Genomic DNA, 13,926 nt, shown 5'->3' on the forward strand with positions numbered 1-13,926 from the left:
GAAAAAAAACGGTGTATCTTCATTCTAAGGATTAAAAGACTGTTTATTTTGAAGTTTTTTCGTACCAATCCTGTCAGATTAGTTCTAAATATAGTGCATTTTGTTCACAAAGCAGGCTAAATGAAACAAACATGTAAAATAATCTGCCTAAGTATTTAAAACATACCTCTTTACTGGAATAGGAATTTTATTCCTGTGCTTTTAATAGCACTCCCTTGTTTCACTCACATGATGGCAAGCTTTTGGCTTCAAACAATGAAAGCATCTTCATATACAAAGAAAGATAAACACCTATGTTTTCATGTTCACTCAGATCAAGTTACACAATGAAGAACTTCAAACAAATAAAAAACTAATTAGTGATCTTTAAAATGCCAAGATGCTTGGCATTTTAAAAGAAGCCAGAATAAAAATAGAAGAATATGAAGAGTCACAGCAACCTATTTATTTTACATCCTACCAGAACTAAGCATTTCTCAAATTTTAACCACAGTGTCTTTAGTGATATTAAAATCTGGCTACTGAAATATATACTGATCTGACCTGAATTAAGCTTTAAGCTTAACTCAAAAAGTTCTCCCATAATACCCAGAAGCAGTTGGCATTTTACAGATTTAAACTAAGGACACTTTTAAAACAACTCTTTGAAACAAATGGTAAAGTTAAAAAGAAATCGCTGCATAGCTATAGGCAAGGGTTTTTTTGTTTGACAAAGGATGAATTAAATCTTCAAACACCATTACTTAAAAATATAGGATATTTCTTTTCATAAAAAGGGAGACTATAATTTTTTGAAATGTAGGTGTGCACAGCATCTGATATCTCATCCACTAGTTCCCTCATCCATGCTCTGACATGACCAGGTTTCAACAACTTTGCTCTATCAGATTTCTTTGGTCAATACAGGGTACTGAAAGGAGCACAAGAAGATGAAAGTGCAACAAGGCAGCTGATTCCCAGGTCTGACAAGCACTTTGACTGGGAATTGTTTGGTACTACATGCAACGTAATTCAACTTGTTTAATCAAGAAAAAGTATTGCCCACATTGTCAGAAAACTACATGATGCCTACCTTTTGGATAAGGGCTCATCATCAGGGTTGGCTTTCTACATTGAGACAGGCACACACTGAAAATACCACAAACTGCTCAGAAGTATGAACCTCCTTGAAACTATTCCTTTTGTTTTGCAGAACACTGCTAGAGTGCACTTTGAAGTTGTCCATGGGTATTCATTCCACACAGAAAACCCAGCAGAAAATAACCCCCCTGAAAAGCAATTAGCATGAATGTCAGGTTCTCAGCATCAATTCTTTTGCTCTACAAATCTGTTTCAATGGCACCACAACACTTGTCAACACAGGCACTTCTTTCATCAGTATCCTGTTAAAACTAGTGCACCATCAAAGACACACAGATATGGCACTATTAGTGTTTCACAAATGTTCTCAAACATTACCCTGGCTGAAGCCAAAATCCAGCTGTGCAGGTTAAACTGAATGGTAGCAGCAGTTACTGCTTCCAGACACTGACTCTCCCTCTATCCCAGAAGATTGCAAGACATTTTGCAGCAGGTATGTTGCAGACAATATGGATCTGACTGCTTCTGGGTTACAACATATCATATTAAAATAAACCACAGCTAATGCCAGTTTAGTTTTATAGACTAGACAACAAATTTGGAATTTAACCTCTCTCAACATGGGGTTCAGGTAGAGTGTAGACCTAAACCCATGTTCTGTTTATTGGAGGAGCTTCTGTTTCAGTGAGGCTATCTACCACATCTTAAAATTCATCAACAGCCAAACAAATTACATGGGGTGGGATTAACCTCCCCTGAATTTATACAGCCTCAAAACAGATACCAACATCTGAGCTGTTATCTAAATAACTTTTGCAGTTACATACACAAATAAGCATCTATAGGGGAAGATAATTTTAGCTACCCACCTTTAAGTGAGATAAACTGGGTGTAGGAGATTCTAATTTTTCTCTACTAATTATAAAGGAGACTGGCTCAAATGCAGACATCTACACCACAGACATCAGAAGCTCAGAGAGATGAATCCCACCATTTGTGTTGTGTAAGTGTTAAATCAAAAGTGTACATTCTCATCCAAGCCACAGCAGCATGAGTCCACCTACTACACCAAAAGATATTGCAATAGAACTGCAAAGGCCAGTAGCTCAAAAAACATTTTCCAGTAAAAATAATTTTTAAAAGCCCTCAACAGTGGTTACATTTTAATTGGAGATACTTTCTCCAATACATATGTTGGAAGGCAGAAAAAAATCATATGGACTGGGACTATATGGAAATTAAAGAAGAGCTAAAATTTAAGCTCAGTAAAGATGGAAAAGTAAGTACAGTGGGCACCACTGAAAGTAAACATTTACCATGGCATAGTATAAATACCTCATTGCTGTAAAGTACAGTATGGGTATTTATTTACTTTTTAAAAGAATCCACTGTATTACGACTAATGACACTGAGATGGAAAAAAAAAATGAAAGATGAAACACAGAATGAGAAATGCCATGAGCAAATATGCCAGAAATACAGTTGAAAACTAGAAATCACCTGCACAGCACCAGCACGGAAAGACAGAAAGGTACAGTTAAAAGTTACTTCAAGAGACTGATCCTGACTATACCTAGCCTTTTCTACTTAGACAAATATATGTGTATTATCCAAATTTTTGTAACTTAAAATTAGTAATAGTATTTTCAGAATAATATTTACTTTCATTTTCTTCTGGATTTTAATGATTGTAAGAGTAAAGAGGATCTCCTTGTTATGCAACCTAAACCTCCTGCTCTACAAATGCTATCTGACGTTTTATTGCCACAAAAAAAGAAATCTCTCTCATCTGTAACTACCCTTTTTATTTCCCAGATTAACCAAATTCAGCTGCTTCATTCTTTCAAACATCTCATAAATCACATATTCTGTCTTAATAATCAACCTCATTAATCTCTTTCATTATCTCTAGAATGGGTAGACCATTCTTTAAAAATTACCAAAAATGGATGTTGTATTTCAGACAAGTTCTCATCCATTTCACACACAAAAGTCTCCCTTCACACACTGGTGCCGCATATTTTTTTTTAAGTCAGTAGAACTCCTGCATCTTTTTACTGCATTTTTACCTCTACATTTTATCCCTTGCATTTTACCTGTTTGATTTCTGCCTTATTCCATACCTTGCAGTTTAGTTTCATCATGTTGATCCCCGACCATTATTTCTACTTCTCAAGTTCTAATTTTGATCGTGTTCTCTAAAACAATCCCATCCTGTGCCCACATTATATAGTATATATATATATACATACACACACACACACACACACACACACACACTGCAGTTTTCAGGTGTACTCTTTGCTCACACAAGTCATAACATAAATGTTTAACCAAAACAGAAGAGGCTCCAACACATCAACACCTTCAACCTTCCACCTATTTAAAAGGAGGTTATGTCAATTTTCCCTCTCTCACAAAAACGTCAGGGTAGAGAGTGTCAAGAACTTTCCAGAGTCAAAATATGGCACCTAATACTTCCCTAATTACTGGGTCATTCAAAAATAAAATGGATTGGTTTGACAAGATCTCTTCTTGATGAACAGACATTGGCAGTTTTCATCAGCTTGTCTTTCAGCCTTGCTTCAGCGAGGCAATCTCATCAGTACAAAGTTGCTGAAGGAAGTCCATGAAAACTATTGATAATTAGCACATCTGAAAAGTAAGTAAGTTGCACTCAACTGAGATGCTTACCTCCAGTCATTTGAGTCAGAAAAAAATGTGGCCTCCCCATAGCCTGAGGTCCCTCACACAGCAGTGACCACAAAACCTCAGGAGTACTGTAACACCAGGCAAAATTCCCTTGAAGATAAAAACCCAACAATACTAACTAGTAGTGATATAGTCTTTAAGCACAAAGAGAATAGCTAAAACTGCCAAACTTTCCTCTACTGAGAAAGTTAAGACAGGCATTTTCTGCTGGAAAACTACTACCTGGCTAGAAATGAAATGGTAAGGAACTTACATGCTACCGTGTGGCAGACTGGAGTTTATAGAGCTTTAAACCGGGCAGAGATCCCTGAATAGACCTTGAGGTTTCGGCTACTCTTTTGGAAAAGAGTGAAAAGCAGGAAAACTGTGGCTTTTGCCTGGAAACAGGAAAGTAGTATAAGGCCAAAAATATTGTTCCCAAACACTGAAAAAATTGCACCAATATTTAGAAGTATCTCCCTATTACAGCTTCATGTGTTTGAGCTTTTTGTGTTCAAGAAGTAAAACCAGGAATAGGAACCAGCAGACATGACTAATCACGTTTAATTCTCTGTGTACTCTAAGCATGTTAAAAAAACCTTGCTGGAATATTCAGCTTTCCAAGGTGTTTTTAAACAGTTCATTTACTTAGCTGATTTTAAAAAGCAGTGCATTAAGACTTTCGAATAGAACATGACTAAAAATCATCTATTCACTTCTATATTCTAACAGGAATGGAAGCGAAGCAACAGCACGAAAGCCGATCTTGATTTCTCCAGTTTGTCCATTGTCAAATCATGAATTGCACACATTCATTACAAATAGCATTCATGAATATTTATAGCTAATCACAAACTGACCAGAGCACAAGTCCTTACCTCAAATCCTAATAGTGATTAGCGGGTTAAACTCACTGTAACTGATTGCTTTCGTACAGCAGTTTTAGAGATGCTACAGAATTTCCTGGACTTTGAACAGGAATTAGCCGTGGTATGTCAAATATGTGTCAAACTAAATGCTTTTTAAAGATGACCACTGTGATTTGACATAACTGAATTGAACTTACTGCCAGAGAGCATCCATTGATCATATGTGACCTGGCATTACTGTCAGAAATATTTTCAAACAAAATCTCAAAAAAGCATTGAAAAAATGTATTGAAGGAATTCCTGACCATTTGAAGATCCAACAGGGAATTCAGGACAAATCTATTGTGATATTTATCAGGCAGCCAAATTCTGGATTTAACAGCCTCATTTTAAGAAACTGTTATCTTCTTTCATAATGAAGTGACATTTGTCCATCTTTAAATGGACAGAGGATAGTCTTTTGAATGAATCACACTTTTCCTATGACAGTCACTCTACCTACGCCAAATCTAAGGCTGATTATATTTACATATAACAGGATAAATTCATATCTAGCATTTCAATGAAATAATATTAAGAAATAAGGTTTTTTTCTCAATTAAAAGTAAAAAAATAAGGAATATTTCGAGGCAAACATCATGAAGATGACAGGCAACAGGGAGCTACTTTTATAAATCTCATTGATCCTTTCTGTGTTCTGTTCATATTTTGTACTTAAGCTTAGATTCTCCTACTAGTGATTAATATTTAATGGTCTTTTTTTATATGAGGACAAAGAAGTTCTCTGACAGCAAAACTAAAAGATGAACAGTGTCTGTCCTGTGTTGCTAATTATTTTATTTTGGGAAGGCTCCCTTAAACTTTGAGACAGTGAGCCTTTTTGCTACTTTACACTTTCAGTTTCTTTACTTGGAGTTGCTTAGTTGTTGTTGGCATTACATCAATAGAAGTCATACCACTTTTTTTTCTTGGCCACTTCACATTGCACAATCCTTTGCTAGAACTGCCAGGGAGAATAAGAGGATAAGTCAACGTCACTGTGTTCTTTGATGCAGAGTCAGTAGCCTTTGAGCACAGGCAAAGGAGCTGAAGCACTTCTACCAATCTTTGAAGAGGAGCAGAAAAGTGGAAAACCAGAGGGAAAGCAGGCAGGTTCACTCTGAATAGAGCTGCTCTGTTCTTGGCACCCAAAGTGCTCTTCAGCCACTTAGGGAATTCCATAAACCAAAGCCCTCTGCTCAAAAGGAACAGGAATTGTTTTTAATCAGGCATCCCTGAAGAGTTTTGGCAAGATGGGTAAAATACACTAAACAGAGACATCAAAAAGTTTTGTCAGAAAGGTCCAGGAAATTTAACAGGGCACTTGGGAGCAGAAAAATTCACCAAAACATGTATGTCCACTACAAGGTCTTCCTTTATGTTTCCTAATGCTGTTTCAACTCTCCTAGTAATACTATAAAAAAAAAAAAATAAAACCTCAGCTGGGAACTTACAGATACCCATAGAAAAAACTGCTACTCCCAGACTTAAACTGATCATAGGACCTACATGCATCACAAAATAGCAACAAAATTTACTTCAATCCTTATTCAGTCACTATGATGCCATGAATGACTTTTTACTATCATGCAAGAGCTCTATCCACTAATGGGTTCATATAATCCGAAGTCCAATGGCTTCAATTTAAATATAACAGAAGATTGCCTACTGAAAAAAAATTTAGAAAAATCTAAATGAGCAATATTTCTTAATTTTTTTCTTCTGAAGTGCTCCTGAAGCTACTGAAATGGAGAGGCAAATCTTCAAGCCTCCCAAAATATAAGGTCCCATAGAAGTTATGAATTAGTCATGGTTTTGAAAGGAATTATATGGTATCAGCACTTTCAACACATCACTGTCAAGGTTTTCAAAGACCTTCAGAGGTAATACACCAACACAAACTAAGAATAAAAATATTTCTTTTTTCCCCCCCTCTGTAAACAAAATACAGGTCCAATACTGCTGCCAGATACCCATCCACAATTTTCCTGAACAACCACACAGCTATACCAAATAAATATTCTAATCTGAACTGTTTTAAAAGCACCTCTAGAACTTGGTATTTTCCTCACTAGTTTTCCAATATAAAACTTTATAGAAGGAAGGTATGGGCTTTGCAATGACACCCCTAGTATTTATTGGCAGGATCTGTCCAAAAGAGTAGAGATACCAAAATAAGCAAAGACTTCCTTGCCCTAGAAGACACTGGTGTCTCCAATTACAATAATTATAAAATGCAGTGCCTGGCTCAGGGCCAAGAAATACCAGGTTGAAATGCTCTGCTATCTATCAAGCTGGAAACCTGAATACTCTTAAGTACAGCAAAGGCACATGCATGGAATGAGGATCTCACATGAACCATTTGACTTCTTTGTTTGGGAAAATAAGTATGAGATCAAGGAATGAATACTAAAAGAATGGTTTAAAATAGAGTGCATTATGAATTCATTAATCAAAATTACTTTTGTGAATATTATCCTTGATGAATCATTTCATTTTGCAAACTACAACTGTTTGCAATATAGAGGAATTAACAACTTCCATTATCCAAATAATAATGACTATTTTTAAAGTCTTGACTGCAATAATCATTAAGAAAATCTCAGTTTTCATTAACATATTCAGATTTACTAAGGTGCAATGTTACCAATTAAATTACTGGGAAAAAAGTTTTTGAAATTTCAGTTCATGACACACAACCAACACTTCCAAAGGAAAAAAAAAAAAAAGATTAGGAGTTCAGGAAGTTTCAGGGTTATGGTGTGGTGCCAAAAACAAATAATTTATTAATATGCAGCAAACCCTTTCTAACTGAATAAGAGAATAAGGGGACTATTTCACATAAATCCCCAACAAACCATTGACAAATATATGACAATGCACGATGGTTCCCATTTTTTCCTTAAAGGATAGGCCTTTGGCAAGAAAAGCTGGGCAGGCACAGGCAGCTCCAGCACAGTAGAGGACCAGACAAGGACACCTGAGCAGCTGCAGAGCAGCTGAGCCACAGCTCACAGACCTGATCTGGTCAGACTGAATATGGCCAGCAGCACTTGGCTGCAGTTTCCAGTACTCGCTCAAGCATCTCTTTCATATGGATGTACCCCAAGCGCATACATGGCGTGAGGGCCACGGGGGGACATTTCACACAATGCTCTTAGCTCTGTTCAGGTGCTTTAGAAGGGGAGCAGGGAAACCTCATTCCTCTCTCCTCTCCTTCCAGTGCTGTTAAATTCATGTGCGCAGCAAAAATGTTCCTTACACCTTTCTTTAAAAGGAAACAATACAGGTAAAAAAGTATACAACACTCATTTGCTGTGCATTTTCATAACACACTGTTCATCATAACCTCAAAAAAAGATTTTTCTTTTTCCATTTAAGTCCTCATGTCAACAACCCAAAAACTATTTCAGCTTTGAAGGAAGAAGTCTAGGAAAGAATGATCCAACATGCAGTCATAAGGTCATATAAAGCCATTGCAGAGGAGTTTAATGAATTTTTGCAATACTGTTCCCTACAGAGGAGCTTATGCATGTTCTCACACCAGAATTCTTCTATACAGAAAAAGAGACAGAAGATGAGGTGGAGGATCCATAACAGCCTCAAGAAACAATAGCCAAAACTGAAAATATTGAGAGTAACAAATTGCCAGGGCCAAATAATATCCTTCAAGAACCTGAAAAAACTGGTTCATAAAACTTCTGATTACTGTGCATTACACTGTCTCTCTTAAAATGACCTTGTTACCACATTAACAAAACCCAGCACATTGTTGATAATATTTTTAAAAGTTTCTAGAACATCCTGAGAAACTGCAGACTAAAAACTGACTTCCACCAGGATGATTTTATAGGAGAAGTTAAAAAAATATGAAATACAGAGGTAATTACTCCCGAATATATTACACCCTGAAGGTGTCAACATGTGGAAAATAGTTAAGTGCAGTTAGGTTTTCCACAGAGTTCCTAAGTTACTTAAAAATCAACAAACAAAATTAAGATATCATAAGGTAAAGAGAGAAGTGACAAATGACAAAAAAAGGTTTAGGAATACAAAATAATTTTTCAGATTCCCGCAATACGTTTCCATGGTCTCTGCAGAATACCTTCTTCACAACAGCCCAAGGAAAGAGAATGCACTTTACCTAACTTAAGCAGGATTCACTACTTAAGGTAGGTAAAAACAGGATAGGAAAAATAAAACATAAAGACAGGAGATTCACTAATCATAAGTGATTAGAAGACAAAATGATTGATAGCACTGAATGTGAATACATACAAAGTAATAAGGACATTGCTGGAGATAATAGCCAACTCTATATACACAGTAGTGTATATAACATCTCAGTAGTAAATGACAGCACATTAAGAAGATCTTGAAGTCATTGTGAACAGCTCTATGAAACATGTCAGCTATAGGTCACTAAGTCAAAAAGTAAAAGAATGTTAGAAATTATTAGGAAGTGAAGAAAATAAATACAATTGTAACAATTTGCAGTATGCCATGGCTATACTTTCTTTGTTCCCTTTGCATTAAAAGGCAAACAGGAGAATCATAGCAGATAAAGACCAAAATTCAGACAGAGTAGTTTTCAAGTAAAGGAATTAGGATTCTTCAGCTGAAAGCCTTGTGATCACGAGGAAATTATTATTTCTCACAATAAAGAAAAACAAGGCATCAAATAGAAGAACAAGTTTAAAGCCAAACAAATACACTTTTTTACCCACTGCATAATTTAATTTATAGAGCTCTGCAAATTGATGCCATGGATTCAAAAAATATAAGTGGACTCAGAAGCGTTCAGATTCATAAAGAAAATTCCCTCTGAGACTTTTCTATCTGATGAAAAAAGTGCAACGGCAGATTCAGGAAGTCTCTAAGCTGCTGTTTGCTGAAAGCTGGGGTGCTTCATTGCAGAAGTTTCTCTTTTTACATGCTCTATTCTTATCCTCTTATCTTAGGAATTCATTACTGCTTACCACCAGAGCTACAATACTTGGGAAGATGAACTTTTCATCCAGTAAGTTCAGCCAGACAACCATGAGAATACTTTGTTCATTAGACCTATCTACTGTGAATCTTACTGCACTGTAACTTTAGGTCTCTGAACTATGACAGCCCAGTAATGTTTTCTTTTTCAAAGCATATGGTAAGAATATACAGCTCAGTAAAGCAACTTTTTAGTTTTCCTTGGGGTTTTTTTTTGTTTGTTTGTTTGTTTTTTTGCTTTTAATACATACAAGATCTTATATGCTGGAGAGCTTATCTCAAAGGTAAGGCTGGACTTTTTAAGGAGTAATAAAACCAATAGCTCCTACCCAATGTGGTTCTCCATCCCACCCATTCCTTATTTATGCGTTCCAATGTTCTTTTATCAGCACTGATACTCATCTGATTCTGCTATGTAGGGAGAGTGTCATGTCTCAGAATGAAAAAAAACCCTAAAATTACATTGTTTAAAATAAAATCTGATTCTTTAACTACTTGGATCAGTCTCATCATCAACTCAGGTACATTCCATTGGTAGGAGCAGGTAACCTAAGGTAACCTAACAGTGCAGTGAGAGCATGCAGCCCCCACGCACCTTCTCCCAGCTCCAAGCACTCCTGGAGATCTTAAACTTCTCAACTATACAACAGATATATAGAGACACAGGTGTATCAGTGAGGCATGTGGACCTTGATCATCTCCATTCAGGTTCAGTGAGACATACATCTTCACTCCCCCAAGCAGGACTAGCTCTATTCACAAGGAAAGGGTTTACTAACACAAAGGGCAGTTTATAGGGACATGACTGTGCCCATAGCACAGCATGTCTATATTAATAAACCAGCGTGTGTGTATATTAATAAACCACAACAAAAGTGGCCAAGGTATTTCAGCTGCCCTTACCTAGCTTCCTAAACATCAGGCAAGCATTTAGAGGGATTTTTTCCCTCTTCTGGAGCACTGATAATCATCTTTGGTAAGGCGTTGAAAGGAAAAATCTCTAAGAGTACCATAAAAATATATGTGCAAACAATCAGAAATCCTGTCCTTTCCTCCTTCTGTTCAAGCAGCGTGTGGTTCCTACTGTCTTCTAAACCATCCTGTCTCCATTCCCAATACTGACTCTCACCTGATTCCTCCAGATACAATCTTCCTCCCTACTTACAGACTTAGATTTTCAAATAGCCTCTCTTCACAAATTTCTGTGCTCTTAACCTCCTTCCATAAACTTCTGATCCAAATCACAGTCACAGGTCTTACCCTAACCACATCTATTCATCGAATGCTCTTTCTCTCCATAACACTGATTTCTCAACATCTTCTTGACCACTCAAGCTCTCTCCATGCCCTTCTCATGGATCCCCGTCCCTCCACAGGTAACTGTCCCTGACCACATGCTTTACACAGACCCTTTACCTTCACAAATCTCAAACTCTTGCCTATCCTAATCCCTGATTCCCTTGGATATTATGCCAGAATTGAGTTCCACCCGCTTGAAAGCTGCTGCCCTATTCTGAGTAACATCCTTGATGTTAAAACTGGGTAATTGCTTTTCCATGCTACTTGTACTCTGGCTCAGGCATCATTGGAGAGCATGGAAAAAACAACAACAAAACCAAAAAAACTTGTTCCAGATGTAGACCTAACACAGAGTCCAAGCCCAAGTGTGTGCAGTGCTGGAGGAATCTTTGAGTAAAGCTGTCAAAAACCTTACTTCTTTGAGTATATCCAAATTCTTCTTTCCAAGATATGTAAGACAGACAAATTTAGTATGGCATTAGGAATGGAAAAAAGTGCGTAACTACAAATCAGCTAGGCTTTCACAGAATCTCAAGAAAAAGGCTTGTGGTATTTGAACCTGGGAATACAACAGTCTTCCCGATTCTTCTTTTACAAAAAGACTTAATAGCTTTTTCTTGAGCTTTCCAGAAAAAAATCAACCTGAGTGACTGGGAACAAAATGTTGACCTCTACTATAACAAGGTCAGAAAAAGTCACAACAGAAAACAAAGTTTAAGGATATATGCAGACAATTGTAACTGAACGGGTTGAAGGGGTTTCAGGTATTATCATCCCTTTTTTTGGAGATGATGTGTGGCAACATATCCTGTGATTCTCTGAACTAATTCTCTGATGGCTCTAATATACTCTAATACAGTAACACTCACATAGATAAGTTAAACTGCCTTTAATGGGGCGTGGACTAGAGAACCTTTAAAGGTCCCCTCCAACCCACACCATCCTATGATTCTACTGATGGTTTAAGCAAGCATGGTTTTTCCAGGACATATATATGCTCAGTTCAATTAGATCTCCAAGCTGAGAGACACCACTCCAGTCTGGGAAAAATATTTTCATCTGGAAATGTGTTAATATAAACCTCTGTCATGGCAAGTATCATGAAACGTGTGTAATATTTGATATAAACAGCTCTATCTATACCAATGCTATTTCTCTGGTGCATGAACAGATAAATCAACAATACACCATGTGAACACAGGAAGAAGGTGCAGAAAAAAGAAAAGTTGCCCGTTCTTATCAAACCTCTAGACTTCTTAAAAGCTCTAGTGACCTGATTTCATCTACATAGCAAGGAGAGGTAGAATTTGCCTCGAATTATGGCAAAAAAACAAAGTTCAGAAACATGGGACTTAATGCCACTAATAATAGTCCAAATATTAGAGGCTTCTTAAGGAAAAAGAAAATAAACAGAAATTATGCATTACATTATTAATCTGAACACAGAAATATACAGCCCTCTAGTAATACATGCCAACTTAAACAGAAGGCTTTCTTGTTGTAAGACCCTCATTTTGCTCGGAAATTCCATCCAACCTAGAAGCATGGGAAAGAATACATGCATGCTATTTTGAAACTTCATAGTTCAGTACTCTTCTTAGACAGTAACATTTTAGGCCACGGTTACAATCAACTTTATTGAGTACTGCAATTTTGGAAGTTCGCCCCTAACACTGAGGAACTGCCACTTAGAGGTAGGAAAGCTATGAGAAATTAAACACATTAATATTAGTAGAGCATGACACTTGATCCACAAACAGGCATTTTTATCTCACAGCTCATACCTGTACAAAAAAAAAAAGACAAACAAGTGACAAGTTCTGTAAGTGAGAAAACAAGCAAGCTAAGACTGAAAGTATGCTGTTTTATAAAGTGATAGCAACTATTCTAAGAACATTTTTTTCTGCATGTCACTATCCGTTTTTTCTTACCATATATTCCATATTGGAAGCTGGTGGATACACCTGACCCCGTAATTTATTATGAAGATCCAAGATACTCTGCATATCACTGTCTGTGATAGCCCTTTTCCCTCTCTGCTTGGCGATCCACCACTCACCATCTTCATCCATGTACTTTTCCAAAAGTTCCTCTAAGAGCGTGGCATTGGGAAGAACCATTGCAGAAACTGCTTGAGCTATGAATAGCAAGGTAGTTACTCTGAGCCATTCCTGTACTACATACTTCATGATGAATGATCTCAAAATGCTCAGGAGTTAGCTCCAAGACAAAGTCTTTCTTCCAGGTTTGTTGGCTGTAAATGCATAAGAGAGAGTAATGTAATTTGTAGACTGAAGGACTGGCCTGTATGAACTTACTAAGCAACAAAAACTCTAGTTCATACAGAGTTTGTAACTGTTGTTCTAGGGGGAGAAAGCAGATGCTGCATTTTTTACTCTGGTAAGTGCATACTGTTGATTTGGGAAGATAGCTTATCTTCAACCTTATGAACTTCAGTTTGTTCAAGTGGTTTTATATATTACATTGGCATGCACATTTCAGTGCCTGCATGCAGAAAGCATGCTTTTCATATCTACTTAAAAGGAGCCAGACATCAATGAAGATTAGATTGTAGATAAGGTCTTCCAGTATTGGAACTTAAGAACAAAAGAAGGTTAGAGGCTTGCACTCATTGCCAGAATGTAAACTGAAATACACTATTAACTTGATACAATATATCCCCTCTTGGTGCATTTCAAAATATGACCTTGATTAAAGCTTTTGTTTCATGATTTCCAAAACCCTCATGAAACTAAAGGTATTCAACTCGGACACGAAAACGGGGCAGACGGGGTTATTCTAGTCAGCAAACAAAGGAAAGCACTGAAAACTCTCAGAAAAAGTAGTACCACTTCCAAGAATGCGGTGTTTTAACAACTCCTGCTACATGACTGAGTGCTTTAGGTAGGAAAGCCGAGGTCAGTCCTTCACCCTGGGTGAGCACGCGCGAATCCCGCCA

General features: G+C 37.0%; 1 protein-coding gene across 3 annotated transcripts in view; it reads right to left on the reverse strand.

Moving 5' to 3' along the window:
* CRISPLD1 (cysteine rich secretory protein LCCL domain containing 1) overlaps positions 1-13,912 on the reverse strand; it is a 37,651-nt gene extending 23,739 nt beyond the window's left edge. Inside the window, exons 1-2 of one of the 3 annotated variants that reach the window (XM_008631361.2) lie at positions 13,817-13,910; positions 12,899-13,221 (exon numbers count right to left, since the gene is read on the reverse strand). In XM_008631361.2, coding sequence (XP_008629583.1) covers positions 12,899-13,156 — 258 coding nt within the window. In that variant the 5' untranslated portion in view covers positions 13,157-13,221; positions 13,817-13,910. Of the gene's footprint in view, positions 1-12,898; positions 13,222-13,816 lie in introns of those variants that run through there. The other 2 variants (XM_017731209.1, XM_017731210.1) reach the window with 2 other exon arrangements.
* Between the last annotated feature and the right edge of the window lie 14 nt (positions 13,913-13,926).

This window comes from Corvus brachyrhynchos, unplaced genomic scaffold (assembly GCF_000691975.1).
Source record: "Corvus brachyrhynchos isolate BGI_N302 unplaced genomic scaffold, ASM69197v1 scaffold633, whole genome shotgun sequence".
NCBI classification, from domain to species: domain Eukaryota; kingdom Metazoa; phylum Chordata; class Aves; order Passeriformes; family Corvidae; genus Corvus; species Corvus brachyrhynchos.